Source organism: Crocodylus siamensis, chromosome 1 (genome assembly GCF_052110815.1).
Source record: "Crocodylus siamensis isolate JL-2025a chromosome 1, ASM5211081v1, whole genome shotgun sequence".
In the NCBI taxonomy this organism is placed as follows: Eukaryota; Metazoa; Chordata; order Crocodylia; family Crocodylidae; genus Crocodylus; species Crocodylus siamensis.
In genome coordinates, this window is record NC_143395.1 from 138,219,012 (window position 1) to 138,239,332 (window position 20,321).

Below are 20,321 nucleotides of genomic sequence, written 5' to 3' on the forward strand. Positions count from 1 at the left end.
AATTTTCTCAAAGGTCTTGCCAAGAATACAGGTGAGACTAACTGGTCTATAGTTACCCGGTTTCTCCTTCCTCCCCTTCTTGAAAATAGGGACCACATTGGCCCTTTTCCAATCATCTGAGACCTGTCCTGAGTGCCACAAGTGCTCAACAGTTGTGCCAGAGACTCCACTATGACTCCAGCTAATTCCCTAAGTACCCTAGGATGAAGATCATCAGGGCCTGTTGACTTAAATACATTCAACTCCTCCAGGTGCCCCCTTACTATGTCAGCACGAACAGTTGGTGGGTTGGTATCTATACTGGGCTTCCATAAGATCACAATGGGATGTGTATTTTTATCCATGTCCAGGAACACGGATGCAAAGAAATCATTTAGAAGCTCCACCTTGGCCATCCTGTCTGTTACCAGTTGCCCTAGTTCATCTTGAAGGGGCCCTAAGTTACCCTGTACTTTCTTTTTGCTTTCTATGTATACTTACAAAATGAGAATGGGAGTACCTATCAATCTCCTCCTCAGTCACCCTGATACCCCACAACCTACTCACCTCTGCCTGGAGTTCCCTCACCTGCTCCTCCAGGGCCTCAATCCTGGCACACGTGGGACAGGTGAGGGGAGCCCTGGCCTTCCTGCTACCCCTGGGTCCTCGAGGGCCTGTCAGGCAACCCCTGCAGGCAGGGGGCCCGGGTGCCATCGACCCACTCAATGGTTCGATCTGGGTGGAGGCCTCAGTGGAGCTCTGGGCGGGAGGCAGCACTGGGGCAGGGTCCCTGGCTGCATTCTGAGTCACCACCCCCGTTAAAGACCCTCACATGCACTCACTTGATGACTCTGACAACTCTGTCTAAAGCCGCTGACTCCAATGCATGGAGTCTCAAGCCCTTCCTGCTCTCCCTCCTGTGCAACTCCTGTGCAAAATCTGGCACGCCTTTGAAGAGTGCGCCTGTTTGCCTGGCTTGGGAGCATGCCTCCTGCCTGGCGCATCTAAGTAGGGATGGGAAGGGAGGAAATCCCCTTCCCAATTCCCTACACCTAGCCCGGCTTGGCTTTCCCTTCCCTCTCCCGGCCCAGCTTACCTTTTTGCTGCTGCTGGCTCCTCACTCCTTTCTGCTTCGCTTGGTGGGGTCAGGGGAACCAAGGGCACATGGGCACAGGTGTGCTTGCTTCGGTGTCCAGATCTCAACTCATTGACCAATTTGTTGACCAGTTTGAATTTGTTGACCAATATCTATTTGTTGATTGGTTTATTTGTGGTACCTGTGTCTATATATGTGGCAAATTATAGCTATATAGCTATAGATATATATGGCAATATCATTTGCCATATAGATATAGATATCACAAATAGATCAATCAACAAAAAGAAATTGGTCAACAAATAGACCAATCAACCAGATATAGATATAGATGGCAATATAATTTGTTTTAAAATAAGTATATTCTCTTAAGGTCACCTCTTGTGTGTGACCTCATCTGACAGAAGGGAGCTATGATACAAAGACAGAGTACCATCTATTTATATGGTTAATCATTAAGGGGTGTGTCCCTTGCATATATTAACATAGTATAAAGTATCCTTATCTCAAAGTGGTTATGTCAGCTTGAATTCTAGGAAATGGATTAATTAAAAAAAAAATCTTTATTTTGATACAGAATCCTTTAAATAGTATGTCCTGATGATTTTTTTCTTAATATTGTAAAGCCTTTTTTATTCCCTCACTGACAAATTCATATGATTGTTTGTATGGGTCAGAAAAACACCATCCACCTCTTCTTTCCCTTTGCTTTTCTGCTATCGCTCCAGTTTCAGGTTTAGCTTGACTATTTCTGTCATGGCTAATAACCTGTTATCATTTGTTGCCTTTGAAAACATTTTTTGTAGTTTCATTTTTCGGTTGATCTTATTTCTCTTCTTCAGGCTCTGCAGTAGGGTGTATTACCTTTATTACGATAACCTTTTCCCTACAAACTGAAATAAAAGAATTCTGTTCCGTGAAAATGTTAAATTTTCAACACTTCTTATTCTGCTTGAGAACAAACACAAGACCTGTAGAAATTTTTCATGAAGAAGGAGAGAGATTTCTGAGTCCCAATTAGTCAATAGCTTATTTAGGAAACTCCACCATAGACCTTGGATAACCTTTATGATAAAAAAACCATGAAACTATTCTTGCCCTGAAATAATTTTGAGTTGTTTGTAATGGCACAAGATAAGGTACTGAGTTTTTAGATGGAAATATGATTTCCAAGTTGATGACTTTCTTTTAAGAATAACTTTTTTTCATAGTGTGACTTTTCTAGGCTTTTTGCCAGCAAGATTAAAAATCATTTTCTATAAGACCTGTATGATGTCATATTACAAAAATGGGCACTTCATTTTTTATGTACAGAATTTTATGTACTGTTGGGTTGATGAGGGCATAATGATTTGTAATCAGTGAAGACACACACACATAAGTGATCTAGCACATAATATACACAGATGATTCTTTCTTCTATTTTGTTTTTGCAGACATGCATGTACATAGTTATCTTGTGATTTATGATGATACTAGGGACTTTTTTCCTCTGATGTGGGATTCTTTTCTGATGTGAGATTCACAGTTTTCAAATCTGAATGCCTAACTCATGTTTGCCAGTAATTCTCTGGTCAAACTCATTTTGAGTATCTATTGCTGGCAGATATTCAAATAAATTTTGTGGGACAACATTACGAAGTCATGACTAAAACCTTGTCCTTGACTGGTGTATTCATTTTAGACCAGACCTTTTTTAATGATACTAAAATGCACTTTCAGTCTTAATGGGTAAACCCACATTTACTTGCTGCATGCATAAATTGACAGAGAAATGCATGCGCTAAGACAGAGGACTGCATAAGAAAACATGCTTGCATTATTTGCAGGTGTATTGTGAAAGGCCTACTCTAAATTTCGCACTTAGGGTACCTGCAGACATTCAGAGAAGTTAGGAGGAGGTTAGATCAGGTTAAAAATGGTCAGGTGAGTTAGGATGGGGCAGGGGAGGAGCTAGTGGAGCGGGCTTGTGAGGTCAGGGCGCTAACAGTGTCTGCAGGGTAGCTTGGGATTGGGAGGGCCTAGCAGGGTCTGCAAAGGAGTTGGTGGGCCCTGAACCTGCAAACCAATCCTGGGGCTGGTTTAACCTGTGTTCACCAGTCCTGGGGGCCTGAATGAAGTACGTCAGGGTGGGGGGAGGGGCAGGCAGATTGAGGGAGCTAGCAGCTTTGTGGGGGAGGGTTGGTAGGATTGGGGGGGGGTGTCATGATTTTCTGGGGTGGATTGGGGTAGCTGGATTGGGTGGCTTCCCCCCCAATACCAGGGGCTATTTCTAGCCAACCAATTTCCCCACCCCATCTTTGAATGAACAACTCCCCCCAGTGAATGTATTCTCTCATATCCTGCCCACACCTCTCTCCCCACTCTGACATTGACTTCTGGCAGCAGTGAACACTAGTAAAACTGGCACTGGGAGCTGCTTGCAGGATCAGAGGGTTTGGCGGGGAAAGGGGTGTCTATCTGGGGGTGGGGGAAGGGGCCAGAGGACTAAAAATGGCCAGGTGCTGGGGGAGATGGGGTAGGGGATAGGAAAAATGCAGGCACGGGGCTGGGAACATGTATAGAAGTTCATTTAGGTTGGTCTTGCCATACATGATCTAAGTTAGACTAGCCCCAAGGTGCAGTTACCTTAGGTCAGGTCAGCTGTTTTTTGATGGATCCAATCTTCCTGGTACTTCTGTAAAGTTCACACTTAGATTGACCTAACTAGGAATATAAGCGTAAGATCCATACCTGTGCTAACTAAGTTATACTGGGTGGCCACTTTTAACACCTAACTTCTCCCTAACTTCCCTGAATGTCTGTACCTAGCCTTAATGTACTGTACTGATTTCCTTAGGGAACAGTCATGCAAAAATTGATTGTTGAGTGCTAACTACTGCAAGGAATCCCAAAGATAGTAGTTTTGAAAGAACTTATGCAGAAGAGGGATAACTCCCTCCACAGAAGCACAAAATCCAGTTGATCTCTAGTGTGTTCTCTAAAAGCTGACAGAAGCCTCAAAAACTACTTTGGCAAGTTTCTAAACTTTTTACCCCCAAAGGAGATTTTTTTCTCTTCAGTTATGTGATGGGAAATTATGTTTTTAGTTTGCCTGCAGCTATTCATTTGAGATAGCAGTAGGTGATTTCAGTGAAAAATGAGATAGCTGGAAGAAGCCTCAAGCTATACGAGAGTTCCTTTTTTTTTTTGTGAGCATGTTATGAAACGTAAAACAAAGGAAGCGTATAAAAAATAGCATTTTCATTCCTTAAATCCTGTTTTTAGTTTGCTCTGTTAAAAAATTAGTCATCCCATTCTGATGATGGGCCACTGAGAGTCCTAGGGTAATGTGTAACATTTCTGTCTCTGTCTTAAGACTTCAGGAACTGAATATCTAGGTCACAATATTTATGTCTAATGTTTCTCATTTCCAAAGAGGTAGAAGTGAAGAAATGCAGCTCTGGCAAGAAAACGAGCAGAAACTTCTGAGTCCTGCTTACCATGAGAGGATACAGATTTCAACTGCAAAGAGAGACCAGCTTCTTCAAGAAAAGACATGGTTACAGGTAACAAGACTGTAAAGTGGTTTGCGAGAACTGCTGGTGGGGCGGGAGTAGCTTGTAGGCATTCGCACAGAATTAAACAAGTGGATGGTATAGTGACTTTGTTTCTGTGCCTGAATTAGAAGCTTTGGCTGTTGTCCAGCTGGTTATCTAACTGATGACTGGAGAGTACAACCACAAGTTTTGTGAATCTTATTACAGACATACAAGAGTTGAAGGCTCAGTTGTTCATGACTGTGCTTTAACTTTCCTCATTATTTTTTAAGTATGCGCTTTATGTTCAGAGGTCTAATTTGCCTTCTCTAAAATTCACTGATCTTTAGTAGTTTTTAGTAGTCAGATGCAGTCATCAATGTACAATTTACCAGCTTTCATTCATGAATGACAATCTGTACATTTTGTAGTGATGTGGTGGTTGTTATTAACAAGTCAGCATCTGCCAACAGTAACTGTGAACTAATATGCAAAATCCCAAGGCTCTCCTGCCATTTGGATTTGGATGTGTGAGAATGGCTGGAGAATGTTGTCTGTTCTAGAATGGCTTCTCTTGTAATGTATGTATAAAAATACCTACATGCTCTTCAACTGTAGACCACTCTTTTTTGACTCTCTACCCCCAAAATTTGTTTAAGATTTCCTAATACTTAAACCTTTTCTCTGATACTCCCTAGTCAGCCTTAGGAAGGAATCTGTCTGAACCATATTGTTGCCTTTACTCCTGCGATGTTTTTGTGAGGGTTCATTGCTTCATATGAGTTCCTTTTTTTTCTTCAATGGGTCTGATGATAGGAGAAGGTTAAATGGAGAGGATATTTATTAAAGAACTGAGAGCTCCTAGATTAAGTAGAGGTGCTTTGTGCTGTGCTTTTTTTCTTAACAATTAAGGATTTCTTGATGCTTTTTTTCTTTGATTTATTGCTAAACTATTAGAACAGACATATGGTAGCATGCAATTACAAATATTCAAAATGTAACGTGCTGCTGAAATGTAAAGTGTCGCTATTGATCTAGCTGTCATACTGGAGATCTTGGCACACATACAGATTTAGATGATGAGACTCCAGTTTATGGCCAGTAAGTCAAACAACATACTAGTCCCTTGCTGAGATGACTAAACGAAATCCCCTTTTTGTATCTCTCTTGGTGGCTGCCCAAGAGAATGTTGTTATAATATTTCTAAAAAAGAACAAAAGAGAATTCAGTTATCTGGCCAAATTTTCCATACCATAGGAACATGTATAAGCTGTGTTTCTGTCTAATAGCTTCCCTGTAGGTGTAGTCAAGATTTGTAGTTTGTTATCTAATTAACATTGTAAACCGTTTCAAAATACTTTGAGTATGGGAAGCATGTTAGAAAACCAAGTCCTGTTCATCTTTCTATACATTCCATTATAGACTTCTTTTATTGCAACCATTGCAATTAGTACATTTTCAAAGAATTTAGAGGTTTTTGTATTAAGTGGGGCCTATTAAAAATCTGGCAGTATTCCCAAACTGGTAGTACAGACAGAATTATCCTTTGTGCACACTAAAAGCCTGATTTTAGACTGAAAGAAACAAAACTGATGTTTTTGGCCTGCTGACCTTTACTTCCTTGACAAATGCCGGTGGCTTGAAACATCAGCTGTTCTGTTCCCTTGCTGCGAAATCTAAGGGATAAAAGGAAATAATTGGTCTGAGCTGATGCTTTTTTTTAGTCAATTCTGTCCTTTAATGTGCAGTAACTTTTTTCTTATTTTAAGTAACAAAAATATAGAATGGGAATAATCTGTACAGTGCAGGAAACCTTTCAATATGCCTTTCACAAAGGGAGCATTACTGCCTTAGTGAAATGTTAACCTTTATTTAAGTCCTATACAGAAAATTCCATTAAAAGGATGTTAAGGTTGTGAAGTCAGGCTTTAAAAAGTTGGGAAATGCCAAATCAAGCATGCTTTTGCATAATGTGAATGCATTATGATACAGTCCTTAATTACATGATCTCATACTTTATTTTTCCTGGGACACCTGTCTCATTCAGTACAGATGATGAATGGTGCTCATGGAATGAGCAGCTATTCAGTATACCATTTTATCTTCATTATTGTTCAATGGGTGGCCCAAGGCCTATTTGCTGCACAGCACTCAAATGCTGGTATGCATACAGAATTATTAATTTCCTTATAGGCTATTCTGTGGCATTCATCATTGTAGCATCTTAGTGCTTCAGAAACAGTAATGAATTTTAACTTCATGGCACCCCTCTGAGGTAGTGGTATTATTACTTCCGTTTAACAGATGGAGAATTAACACATTGAGACACTGTTGTCAAAAGTGCATACTAATTTTGGTTATTGATTGCTTTTTTTAAGGATAACTTATTATGTATTTAGTGGTTTATCATTTTTATCATTTTGTGTATTCAAATCCTAGTTCTTGTTGACTTCAGTTTCAGTTATGAGTGTTCAGGACTCCCTTGTGATAGAGATCCCAGCTGTTGAACATTTAGTAAATAGAGAATGCACAGTTCATGACCATTTTTGAAAAAAATTGTGTCTTGTGTCATATCATGTGGAAATTCAGGTTAGGGACAGACATTAAGAAAGCCTGAATTGATTCAATCTTTGCAAGTTAGTATAGCCTGCCTAGATTGAACCAATTTGCAAGTGAATAGACATTCACTGTTAACTCTGAAAATGCAGGCACATGGCAGTGGCTCAGGCCAGAAGCCAGGGTTGAGTGCTAGAGCAGCCCTCGGCTGCAGGGAAGCTGTGCAGTGGGGGGGCGTCCAGCTCACGTAGTAGCCTGGAGTGAACTGGCCAGGGAGGGGGTTTAATTCCTCCTTCCCTGTCTCGCTGACATGGACCCGAGCCAGGGCCCACCTGGTGCTTCCCCCTCACTGCTGCAGTGGTAGGGGTGGGAGTGCAGCTGGATGCTAGCTGGCCTGGGCCCTGAGGCAGGGGGGGCAGGGAGAGGGGTTAGTCCTCTCTCTGGTCCCTCTGTCCTTGGGGGATTGCAGCAGAGTCTGCTAGGCCCGACCGCTCCCTGTGTGGGACGAGTGGGGGGGATAAGCCACCTCATGCCCCCTCTGCCAGATGCCATGCATGGGGGGAAAAACCCCTGTCCCCACTCCCTCGCTTAGGGGGCCATGCTGGCCAGAACTCTGGCCCCACCCCCACCCTTGCAGCGGTGAAGGGGCAGGGCCCCTGATGGGAACAGCAGCTCCTGTCATGGTGTCCAGGGAGCGTGAACCTCTTTCCACCAGGGGGCCTGCGCTGCTGGTGGGGGTGGCAGCTGGGGGTAAGAGCTACCGTGGACTGTGCTGGGCAAGTGGTAGTACCAGCACTCGGAGATTTGGCCATAGCTCCCTAAACCCTCCCTGCAGTGCCCCTGCCGCTTGCCCCATACAGTTCATGGCAGCATTTCCCACCCCCGCCCGCAACATGGCCCCTCCACTTGGAAGACTCTCACGCTCTGGGACATCATGACAGGGGGTGCTGACCCCTGTCAGGGTTGCTCCCCCCTTGCTGCTCCAGCAGCAGGGTGGGAGCATGGCCAGAGGCCAGTTGGCATGGCCCCCTTAGGCGAGGGGGCAGGAAATTGTGTTCTTCCCCCCTCCCTCTGGCATCTGGCAGAGGTGGCAGGAGAGAGCTTATCCTGCTGCTTGCCCCAAGCAGGGAGTAATTGGTGGCAGTTGGGGTTGGCAGACCACACTGTAGTCCCCCCAGGGGCAGAGGTGGGGAATAGCACCCCTCCCTTCCCCACCCTGCACAAGGGGCCATGTCAGCTGGAGTGGTGAGAAGAGAGGGACCCTGGCGAGGGCGGCACCCTGCCATCATGCTGTTCTGGAGCACAAGCCTCTTCCTGGTGGGAGGGCCATGGTACAGGTGGGGGTGGGACAAGGAGAGCTGCCATGGACTGCGTGGGGTGAGCAGCAGTAGTACTAGGGGAGTTTTGGAGACTCCAAGCCCCAGTGCTGCTGCTTGCCCCATGTAGCCTTCAGCAGCTCTGACCCCCAACTTCTGCCCCCATCTGCAGAACAGCCCCCATGCTGGGAAGAGGTTCCTGCTCCTGGGACACCATGACATGGGGTGATGCCCCCATCAAGAGGCATCCAACTCTTAAAAGTGGAACATGTGGGAACTAAAATGTTTTGGAAGTTCTAACTTGCCCAAATTACAGCAGAACTCCATTAGCGAGCAAAAGGTACATCTCTTATGCCAGGGGTATCTGCCAGCCAAATTTCAGCCCCTGCTCCAAATCAAGGTGTGGTAGCTTCTTGACAAAGTGATTGTAAGGTCTCTTTTTTGACGTAGTCAAAGCAACTTATTTTTCCAGATAAAAAGCCGATTGTTTTGGTTGAAACCTTTTAATAAAATTCAGCAGAAAGCAAATCCACTAGGCATACAGACGGTCAGGTCAAACAGTCAAAGCTTGGCAAAGTTCTAAGCATGTGAAAACAGGGTGAAAAGCTCTGGGCAGCTAGGCAATACCTGTTGCCACCTGTGCCCACTTCATAGTTGGTAGGGTTGAAAGGGACCTGAGCAGATCATCAAGTCCAACCGCCTGCCATGGCAGGAAAAAGTACTGGGGTCAAATGACCCCAGCAAGGTGTTTGTCTAGCCTATTCTTAAAGACCCCCAGGAGCCAGCACCACTTTGCATGGAAGTTGGTTCCAGATCCCTGACAGTGAAGTAGCACCTTCTGATGTCTAGTTTGAATCTACTCTCTGCCAGCTTGTGACTGTTATTTCTAGTCACTCCTGGTAGTGCTCAGGGTAACAGGGACTCTGCCAATGCCTGCTGGTCCCCTCTGACTAGTTCGTAAATGGCCACTAGATGCCCCCTCAGCCTTCTCTTGTGGAGGCTGAACAGGTTCACGTCCTGTAGCCTCTCCTTGTAGGGCCTGCCCTGCTGCCCTCCTCTGGACCCTTTCCATGTTGTCCACATCCCTCCTGAAGTGCGGCACCCAGAACTGGATGCAGTATTCCAACTGCAGCCTGACCAGTGCTGCACAGAGGGGGAGTATCACCTCCTTGGACCTGCTTGAGATGCATCTGTGGATGCGTGCCAAGGTGTGGTTGGCCTTCCTGACTGCATCCCCACACTGCCGGCCCATGTTCATCTTGGCATCAGTAATGATTCCAAGATCCTTTTCTGCCTCTGCAGTGACGAGAAGGGAGTTCCCCAGCCTGTAAGTATGCTGCTGGTTCTTCCTCCCCAGGTGCATCACCTTGCACTTGTCAGTGTTGAAACCCATCCTGTTCTCATCTGCCCACCCTTGTAACCTGTCTAGGTCCGATTGCAGCCTATTCTTCCCTTCTAGCGTGCCCACATCCCCCCACATCTTAGTGTTGTCAGCAAATTTGAACAGGGTGCTTTTCACCCCCTTGTCCAAGTTGCTGATGAAGATGTTGAACAGTGCGGGCCCGAGGACTGAGCCCTGCAGAACCCCACTGCCCACATCCCTCCTGGTCGAAAATGACCCATCCACCACCATTCTCTGGATGCGGCCCTCCAGCCAGTTAGCAACCCATTTGACTATGTAGGTGTCAACACCACAGTCTCCTAGTTTTTTAATGAGAATGGGGTGAGAGACAGTGTCAAAGATCTTCCTAAAGTCCAGAAAGACTATGTCCACTGCTGCCCCTGTGTCTAAGGATTTTGTGACCTGGTCGTAGAAGGCCACCAGGTTGGTCTGACAGGACCTGCCTCTAATGAACCTGTGTTGGTTGCTCCTAAGTATAACTTCCCCTGCTGGCCCCTCGTGGACATGTGTAAGAATAATTCTCTCAAAAAGCTTACCCGGGATCGAGGGAAGACTAACTGGCCTATATTTCCCCAGGTCCTCCTTCCTCCCCTTTTTGAAAATGGGAACCACACTGGCCCTTTTCCAGTCCTCTGGCACCACACCAGAGCACCATGAGTACTCATAAAGCCGTTCCAGGGGTCCTGCAATGACCTCAGCTAATTCCCTCAGCACTCTGGGGTGGAGATCATCCAGACCAGCTGATTTAAATACGTCCAGTCCCTCCAGAAGTTCCCTGACTAGATCCTCACTGACCCTAGGCCTGGGTACACCTCCCCTGGGACCTATGGGGGTCCCGGTGGGGGGGCTCATCCAGTCCCTGCTCAGGAAAATGGAGGTAAAGAAATCATTAAATAGGTTAGCTTTGTTGTCTGGTGTGACGACCAGATTTCCTAGTGTGTCTTGCAGAGGCCCCACATTACCCAATACCTTCTTTTTACCCGCTATGTATTTAAAAAAGGACTTCTTGTTGTCTTTGATCCGGGTAGCTAGTCCCAGTTCCATCTCTGCCTTGGTCTTCCTGAGTGCCCCCCTGCAGCCCCGAGCAACCAAGGTATAGTCCTCCCTGGTGATAGCCCCTCCCTTCCATTGGGTGTACGCCTCCCTTTTAGCTAGGATACATTCCTGTATGCTTTTGCGCCCTCTTGCCCCCTTTGTTCTGTGTTGGGATTACTTCCCTTTGGGCTTGGAGGATTGTCTCCTTAAGGAACGACCACTCTTCTTGGACACCTGACTCCCCTCCCCTCTGGGACCTCAGTGCCTCCCTGACTATTCTCCTTACCTCGTTAAAGTCCACCCTCCTGAAGTCCAGGGCTGTTGCCTTGCTGCAGGCCTTTGCCACCTTGCTCTGGATGGCGAATTCCAGCAGGCAATGATTGCTGTTGCCCAAGTGGTTGAGCACCCGCAGCCCCCTCATCAGGTCATCGCCCATGGCCAGCACAACAAGGCATCTCCCCTGGTGGGGCTATGCACCTCCTGGGTTAGATGGAGGTACTGTATTTCGGCTAGGAACCTACATGAGTGATCAGACCTGGCTGACTGCTCTTCCCAGCAAATGTCTGGAAAGTTCAGGTCACCCATGATGTCCACGTCCTTTGACCTAACTACCTCTGTGAGCTGACTTAAGAATTCCTGGTCTAGCCCTTCCCCTTGGTTGGGTGGTCTGTAGTAGACCCCCACCATTAAGTCCCTTTCCTCTCGACTGCCTTGTATTCTAAGCCAGAGCACTTCTGTGTGCCCCTCCTCTGACCTTGTGCTACTTGATGAGGATGTGTATTCCTCCTTGATGTAGAGCGCTATACCGCTACCTTTCCTTCCTGTGCTGTCCCTCCTGTACAGCCTATAGCCCTTGGCATTAACCACCCAGCTGTGCGTTGGGTCCCACCACGTTTCTGTGAGCCCCACTATGTCTGGGTTGGTGTCAGCTAGCAGGAGGGGTAAATTCCTCCTGCTTGTTCCCCATGCTATGAGTTTGTGTAGAGGCATTTGAGGCCCCTGAAGATGTGTACACTAGCCCCCTAGTCTCGGTACTGCCCTGGCCCCTTTTGCTTACCTGGGTATTTGTTCTGCTTGTTGTCAGTCTAGGCTGGGCAGTTCTTGTGGGTGCTGCTTGGTTTAGTGGTCCAAGGCTTCCTCCGCCCTCATCTTCCCCTTCCCCCAATGAGCCTAGCTTAAAGCCTGCTGGAGGAGATCCGCCAACCTAGAAGAGAACGCACACTTACCTTTGGGGGAAAGGTGAAGCCCATCCCACCCAAGCATGTCGTTCGTCCTGATGTGCGGGTTGTTGTCTAGGACTTATATTACATGCATCTTGTTAGCAGCAAAGTTATTTTCTTTAATAAGGTTAATCAATAAATTCTGGTCTCAATTCTATTCAGAAAGAAACTGAAGACCTCAGAGCAAGGCTGACTGTGCTAGAAGCAAGGGATCAACAATTAAGAAGAGAAATTGAAGCTCAAGATAAGCTTATTCAGTTGCAGGACTGTGAACTGCCTGCCTGCCTTGGTTTTGTAAGTTTGAGAGAGCTTCAAGAAATAAGCAAGGCCTTGGATGATACTTTAGGTTCATCATGTCAAATTCCATTTAGTTTGGACCTCCCAGGAACCGTAAAGAGGTATTTGTGAGTTTAAATTATTTTCTGCTACATTTTCAATTAACCTTTTAAAATGTTATGGCTATATCATTTTATCAGCTGTCTTTCCCCATCATACTGCTTATATCATCTGATCAGGTTGATTTGTACATGTTCAGAATTTATGAGGATTGATCTTGCTGTTGTTCATAAATAGATATACTTTTTACAAACTCTTCTTTCTTTTATGCTTTTCATTGTGCTCTTGTTAAGATGCATCTACAAAAAAAGTTTCAGGCTCTTGGCACTTGATGAATAATCTGTTCATTTAGGTTTGAACCTATTCTGATTTACTTAACAACAGATATGCTTTATCCCCAGCAATGGCTATGTGGTAAGTAACATTAATTTCTTCCTGATTTACAGACAAATAATAAAAAGCTGTGTTCCTTGCCTCAGAGAGTTTCCATTCAAAACAGACCTGGATGCAATGAGGGACTGCCTATAAGAAGGGAAGGAGGGTATATTTATAAGATTTTGAGGATGCATTTATCAATGTGTGCAGGTAGATGATTTCTCGAAATATAAATACAGCTAAACTTGTGGACACAGTACATAAAACTTGCAGGACATCCAGTTCCCATTTTCGAAAGTATCTGAAGCTTTTTAAAGTCTAAATAACCATTAATATCAGCAGCACTTCAACTGTGAAGTGTGTAAGCAACTTCTGACAATGTTATCTTATGTTTGTGTACTACCAGGACTTTATAAAAGAATCCTGGTTATAACTTTAGTTTCTAGGTATGTATTAACATATACTAATGTGTACATTCTAAAAGCTCTTCTTTCTTTTTTTTCTTTCATATTTCCTGGGGTTAAGTTTTATTAATGTTAATGAGAGGTTATGCTTTAGGGCTAGGGACAGAAGTTACACATAAATCTGTTTAAGTGATCAGAAACTGGTTTAAACCTGTAATAGAACAGCAGTTCAGTACACATAAACCAGTTTCAAAATGGCTGAAACTGGTTTAAGATAAACCTAGTAGAATGTAGTATTAGACTTAATTGATTTGGTCAAAATGGTGTATGATTCTGTCCCATGTCCCTTACTGGTTAAGTTTAAAGCAGTGTTCTCCAGGCATCCCAGCATGCTTTCCAGCCCTGGACTGGATTGCACTGTCTGCTCCAGTAGAGAAGGATTTGGAGGGGGCCAGGGGGAGAGGCTGGGACTGCCCCCTCCCTCCCCAGGCAAAGCCTGGCTGGGGCCTGGGGCCAGGGTAGGGAGTTAAATTCCCCTTCCTCTGAGTACAGAATTGCCCTGCCCTGCTAAACTTACTGTTGGCTGTGACTGTGGATTACAAATCCCAGAGGCACCTAGAAGCAGGAAGAGGAAGTGATGAGCAGCCCTGCAGAGTCCTGCTGCTGTGATGCTGGAGTGCAAATCCCAGAGATCTCCGGGCAGCAGGAAGAGGATGTGAACACATAGCCCATGCTGGCTGTGTGCTGGAAAGCCATGCTCTAGCACCCCCTGGCTTCTCGCGTGAGCCACTGCAGACACGTGACTACATTTCCTGAATCAAAAGTAAATGTGTATCCAGTTTTTTCTCAGTTAAATCTCTGCAGTTTACACTAATCTGCAAGGACTCAATCAATTCAGCCTTGAGCATTTTGACTGTTTGTACTTAGCCTTGATGTGGTAACATCCCAGGAAAGCTTTGTCTTTATTATTTGAAATTGTAATTTAGACTGTGGACAGCACTAATCTGAATTAAGTTTTAGTCTCTAGGGCCAGGTACAGACATTATACTTTTTACCAGTATACATGATTAGAAACCAGTCTATCCTTGTAACAGAACAAAAGTTTGTCATACACAACCAATTTATACCCATAACCCTGACAATCTTCAAAAAGCGCCTTGACACACATCTTGCTGGGGTCTCAGATCCCAGCCGTCTTTCCTGCCCAAGTGCAGCAGGGCTGGACCTGATGATCTGTAAGGCCCCTTCCAGCCCTAACATCTATGAACTCAAGAGAAAGTTTGGTACACACAGACTGGTTTAAGAATGGTGGAACCTGTTTTAAGATTCTCCCCCCTCCCCCCACTAAAGGGTGAATGTGTGTTTTGTTTGCTACCTATCTAAACTACACCACTTACAGAACTGTGCAACTTAGAGCAATTCTGCCTTGGGCTTCTTGAATGTCTGTATCTAGCATACCCATTTTATGATTATGTGAAATTTGTCTTAGCAGCGTTTTCACCCTACACTTTTCAGAGCCTTTGTCTGGATTCTAGTTCCTTCCATTAGTCTTTTTGTTGCAACAGGAGCATGTTTAGTATTTTTCTTTCTTGCATTATCAATAAATTACCCTTAAAAATATTAGCTAAATAATGAGACATTAAGTTCCCAGAGAGTTAAATTGTTTTTTGACCAGGTTGAAATGTTATACCAATATCAGAAACAAGGCCGTCACTTTGGGAGAAAATGTATGAGGGACATTACCAGGAAATATATAACAGATGACTCTTTTTTTGTCAGCCATCTCTGTCATTTTTTCTTCTTTCTCATTCTATTTTTGCAAATAAACTTTTAGTTTCAAAATAACCAGGCCAAATCCTCCACTTGGTCCACTGGACTTGGGCTGACCTCTGTGTGCTGACACTTCTGTGCAGTGTGGGAGTGGAATTCTCACTTGGTCTCACTCTTCTGCTGCTTCTATCTCAACTTCAGAAGCCTTCATTCTTACTATACTCCATTTCCTGCAGTCTGAGCTGAGGGGTATTTGCATTTATCTTGCCTTGCCTCCTGTCCTTGCATCTTTCTGCTCTGTCCCAGAATCATCTGCTATATTGGTTTGGCGAAAGCTCTTGCAGAGGTGTGGGCTGTGAGGCTCCAATGGGTGCAGACTTCTAGCATGGGCTTCTGCCATTTGGGTGGGAAAATAGCAATTGCCGTTCCGTAGGCTGGAGGTGCCTGCTTCCCTCTACTTATGCTAGTGAGAAAACCCTGGTGGTTCTTTGGCACTTAGAAAACTTTTGTATTCAGAAGGGCAGGAGGAAAATGTGTTTCTAAAATGAAAGCTGCATATTCAAGGTGAAAGGTTAGCTTGCAGATTTCTGCACCATGAAAAAAGACTGGGGTTTTAATAATGTGAAGCAGCTCATGTGTCCCAGCCATTCGTGGAGGGAGGGTTCGGGATTCAGAGAGTGGTCAGGAGTAAAAGGTAAGAAAGGTTTATTGATCTAACAAACACACAATATGCAAAGCATAACAATGCAACAATGACAGACAGTAAAATTCTGAGTCGGCAACTTATTGGCACTCCCCTTTGATGGCTGGTATACGACAAGCCTCTTAAATCTAGTGAAGTCAGGTGATGTTAGGGATTATTTGTCCCTAATCTGCGCTGTCCAAAGGGTTACTGGGAAGGACCCTGGTATTCAGTCTTTGGCCTTCTTAAAATCCACTGGCCCACAAAATCCAGGTCAACAGCTCCTCCTTAGAGTTAGCTTCTTTTACCATGCTGCGTGTCCCTTCTGTCGATTTCTGGATGTACTAGCAAATTTATAACTTTTGAACTATGCTGTTGGCTTACAGCCACTCATAATCTTTATGCTGCAAAGTTTCCTTGTATGACTAACCAATAGCAGTACAAGCCTTTGCGTTTTCCTTATATGATTAATTTCAGCTGCGCCATTGCTAACAAAGCTGGCCTTAACTAGGTTCTGAACTTTAATTAAACTCTAATTATAAAATGGCGTACATTTTATAATGCATTAACAAATTACACAAAATGCCTGGTCTGAACATCACAGAGCCTAGCAAGCACCTTACCACAGACAGTTTCCTTTAAGCTTTTAACTAAACTTCTTAGCTGTAAAAAACAGAAGGCCTGGTTTAGCTGTCACAGGATGCTTTAGCAAGCATTTATTTTAAGCAGACACAACTTTTCATTGTCACACTCATGGTCACAGTGATCATACTCAATGTCCATTGACTGCTCTGTGTAGGCCTCACTGGAGCATGAAGCAGTATAGTAGTGGATCAGTATGTATATAAACCACATAAAGCTCTGCTAACAATGTAAACTGAAGCAGGCCCCAATGATTACAAAACTAGGTGTACCATAGAGGGCTTGCACAGAAGTGCTGGAAAAGTAGCTGGTTAGTTTTAGAGGGTGAATTGATAAGCCCAGTACAGCATCCCAAAACAAAGATCAGAGTGACCTGAAAAATGGATACCTTTATCTGGTGGGAAGGTTGCACTTATTGGTGAGAAGTAGGATATGGATGATATCACCTGAAGATGTTGGTGGGAACCAGGATGTATATGCTGTAAACATGATTCGGTTTTGATCAGTGTGTAAAAAGAGGCCCAGGAATCCTTAATACTTTGGACTGAGCTTAAGGATTACCAGGGCTGTGTACTGTGCTTGCAAATAACCTGGCTAGCACAATGGACCAGCTGGTTATAGGTGTTAACAGCTATGCTTATTTGTAGACAATAAACCTGGCCAAGGTTTTTGTCACTAAGAACCAGAGCTTGTGGTCTTTATCTTGTAACAAGGAAGTCATTAGGGGCATGGCATCACAAACAGTGGACATACTATCTTAAGGGCCTGATCCTGGCATGAGGGACTTAATCCAGTCTGCAGACTGGCCCAACAAGGCCAGAAAGTTGAGCACCGCTGGAATAATGCATCTGGCATAAATAGAAACTTTAAGACTGCTTAAACGCATTTAAAATTTATATAACTGAGAAAGCCCTTTATATTCAGTCAGCTTATTCTGAATTGATATTCCTGGGGGGATGAATTTGCATGTCAATTAAGAGAATAAAATTAGTAGAGTTTATCAGCTGCTGTTGAGCTTGGACTTCATAATTGTGGAAGTTCTTCATTCCTGCTGTGAAAAATGTTTTGCTGGTAATGTGCATTTTATGCAAGGAAGCATTAAGAGGAAATATTTAAATTGTTTCACAATTACGTCAGATGTAGCAATGAATACATTTTTTAGCCCTTTATGACTAGAATGAATCAGCACATAAATACTACAGCATTGGTACTTACAGATGGTCCTCATTCAACAGTGTTGGGCTCTAAAGGCCAGCCAGCTGGGTGCCAGAATGTAGATATTGTATGCCTATTTTAATGACTGCATCATGCCAGCCAATGAAGGATTGTTATGAAGTGCCTTTTACGATTTTATTTGCTGCATACGTAAATTACATTCGGCAGTGGAATAATACAGGGTTGATGTGAAGTAGCTCTCTAAACAATGTGTACTGTAATGAAACTCATTCAGCAACTTTCAGCTGACTATAAAAACAAAAATTATTTTGCCTTTCTTTGGTCTAAATGTTATTAAATATACAATAGGAACTTAATAAAGCAAACTTTGGAGGGCAAGGGAAAAACATGTTAGAAGAAGAATTGTGCAGATATTTTTGTACTTGAAGAAGAGAGTCAAGTGTTTAATGCCTAATTAATATAATGTGGATTGAATGTTGTTCTAAGCTTATCATTTTTCTTTTCAAGCATTATTCTTCTCAGGCAAATGAATACCCTTTTTTTCCTGTTTATCTGTTCTAAGGAGTGGGTTATTTGAAAACAGAGGCTTTATAGTAAATATCTTTGATACTTAGCAATTATGTGTGGTACATTCTTCTCAAGCTTAAATCTCATTAAATGCAGTCTCAAGCAGTCTTGGTAGGTAGGGGGAAACTTGGCCAACTAAGGTAGCAACATGGGTATTAGCCTGTATCCTGCTAAGGCTTTTGATTTGGGTGAAGATTGAAAAACTCATACTCCTTATCCATGAGGATGGGGCCTAACTGCTTTTTATAAAAACCTTATGAAGCACATAAACATAACTATCCTTCTCTTGTAGATGAAGAATTGAAGCAAGAAGGCAGGTTAATTGCCCAAAGCCATACAGCAAAGCTGTCAGAGCCTGGCTATGTCACAGCACCATGATCAGTCTCAACTAATAGAGGGATTTAGGAAATGGTCAAAGGATGATCTGTCCTTTTGAAACTGTTTGAAAACCTATCTCAGGGTCAGGCAATTATTTTGAGGGGAGGGCCACTTAATGAGTTTTGGTGAACTGTTGAGGGTCGCATGGGTAGCCCTGTCCCTTGCTGGTTGCCCCATCCTCTCATCGCCATCTTGGGACCAGATGCCCCACTCCTAATCCCTGATCTTTGCCATTGGAAGTCCCTCCCCTGGCCCCCAGAAATACTCCTTTGCGGGGAAGGAGGTTGCCATCTTAGAACCAGAAAAAACAACAACAAATCATACACTAAAAGTCAAGCACCTACTATACCATATTTTAATTTTATTATGAAAAATAATTTTGCCATGATTTGTGTTTGTGTACTATATATAGAGGAGATTGCATAATAACTCAAAATAAATTCTTAGGCTTGTATATTGTGGTGGGGGCATGTATATGGTGGCGTGTGGGTGTGTGCGTTTGTATGGTGGGGTGTGGGGGTGTGGGTATGTGTGTGCTGTATATGGTGGGGTGTGGGGGTTTGTGTGGTGGGTTGTGGGGTGTATGTGTGTTTTGTGGTAGGGTGTGGAGCTGTGTGTGGAGGAGTTGTGGGGGGTGTGGCTGTGTGTGGGGAGGCAATAGGGTATGTTGGGTTATGTGTATATGTTGGGGGTTGTCGGGGAAGGGTGTGGATATGGGGGGTTTGTGGGGTGTAAGAGAGGATGGAGTCGTGTGGGGAACCCCCCACCATCCCCCCCATGGCACAGTAGCAGCAGGCAGGGCATTCAGGGCACAGGTGCCCGGCAGGGCGCAGGTGCTTGGCATGGCATGGCTCCGGCGAGCACTGAACATTGCAGCAAGGGGCACAACCTCCACTGGGCTGTTTATCATCGGTGCTCCTTGCCACTCACATAGCCTTGCGCACACTGGCCATGGGAGGGAAACCCCAAGTGCTGGAGTTGTCTGCCTTACCTGCCCCCAAGGGAAGGAACCTGGGGCTTCCCTCCCCTGCTGTGCAGCCTCAGTGGAAAGACAGCTGACTTCAGTGGCTGGGGCTTCCCTCCTGTGCCCGGAGAGTGCCAGGGCTGCGTGTGAGTGGCAGGGAAAGCCAGTGATATAAACAGCCTGGTAGAGTCTGTGCCTCTTGCTGTGATGTGCAGTGCTGGCTCGAGCCGCACCCTGCTGGGCTCCTGAACTCTAAGCGCCCCACCTGCTGCTGCTGCCACTGCCTGCAAGAGCTATGCGCCATGGGGGGAGTGCGTGGAGGGGTCCCCACATCCCCACCCTCCCTCATCCACATGCTGTGCCCTCCTGCGTATGAGTTTCATGCTCCTGCCCAGCTGCAGCTCTGCCCCTGTCACTTCCCTACCTGCTGCACAGAGCCAGCAGGATACCAGGGAAGTGAAGCAGGTCTCCGGGGACTGTGGCAACAGCAGCCCTACCCAGAAGCCGTGTGTTGGCTGGGCTGTGCCCTTGTGCCCATAAAGGTGGTAGTGAGGCACAATAGAATATGCTCCCACCCCCATGGGTGGAAGGGCTAGGTGGAGTGCAGTTTGTTGTGGGGCACTGCTACATGGATGAAAATGCTTGTCATCTGTCCTGTAGGTCTACCTCTGTTCTAGCTGGTGACCAGAAGGGGCATAAAGGGCGTGGCTTCAGCTTCTAATTGGAAAGGATTCTGTCAATTTAAAAACCATACATTGTAATGAAACAGACTTCTTTATCTTTACAATCCAGATTATTAAATGAAGAACAAATTTTAAAGATACAGATCATTTGTTACTGTACTGCTTGCACTATTTTTTGTATTTTTCTGTTTCACTCTGAAATTCAGGGAAGTTTGTTTTGCT

At 44.7% G+C, this 20,321-nt stretch overlaps 1 protein-coding gene across 4 annotated transcripts in view; it reads left to right on the forward strand.

Moving 5' to 3' along the window:
- Nucleotides 1–20,321, forward strand: part of DISC1 (DISC1 scaffold protein) — a 392,283-nt gene that overhangs the window by 118,278 nt on the left and 253,684 nt on the right. For all 4 annotated transcript variants that reach the window (XM_090044055.1, XM_090044071.1, XM_090044079.1 and 1 more), the window contains exons 5-6: nt 4,494–4,623; nt 12,285–12,520. In XM_090044055.1, coding sequence (XP_089900181.1) covers nt 4,494–4,623; nt 12,285–12,520 — 366 coding nt within the window. The remainder of the gene's footprint in view (nt 1–4,493; nt 4,624–12,284; nt 12,521–20,321) is intronic.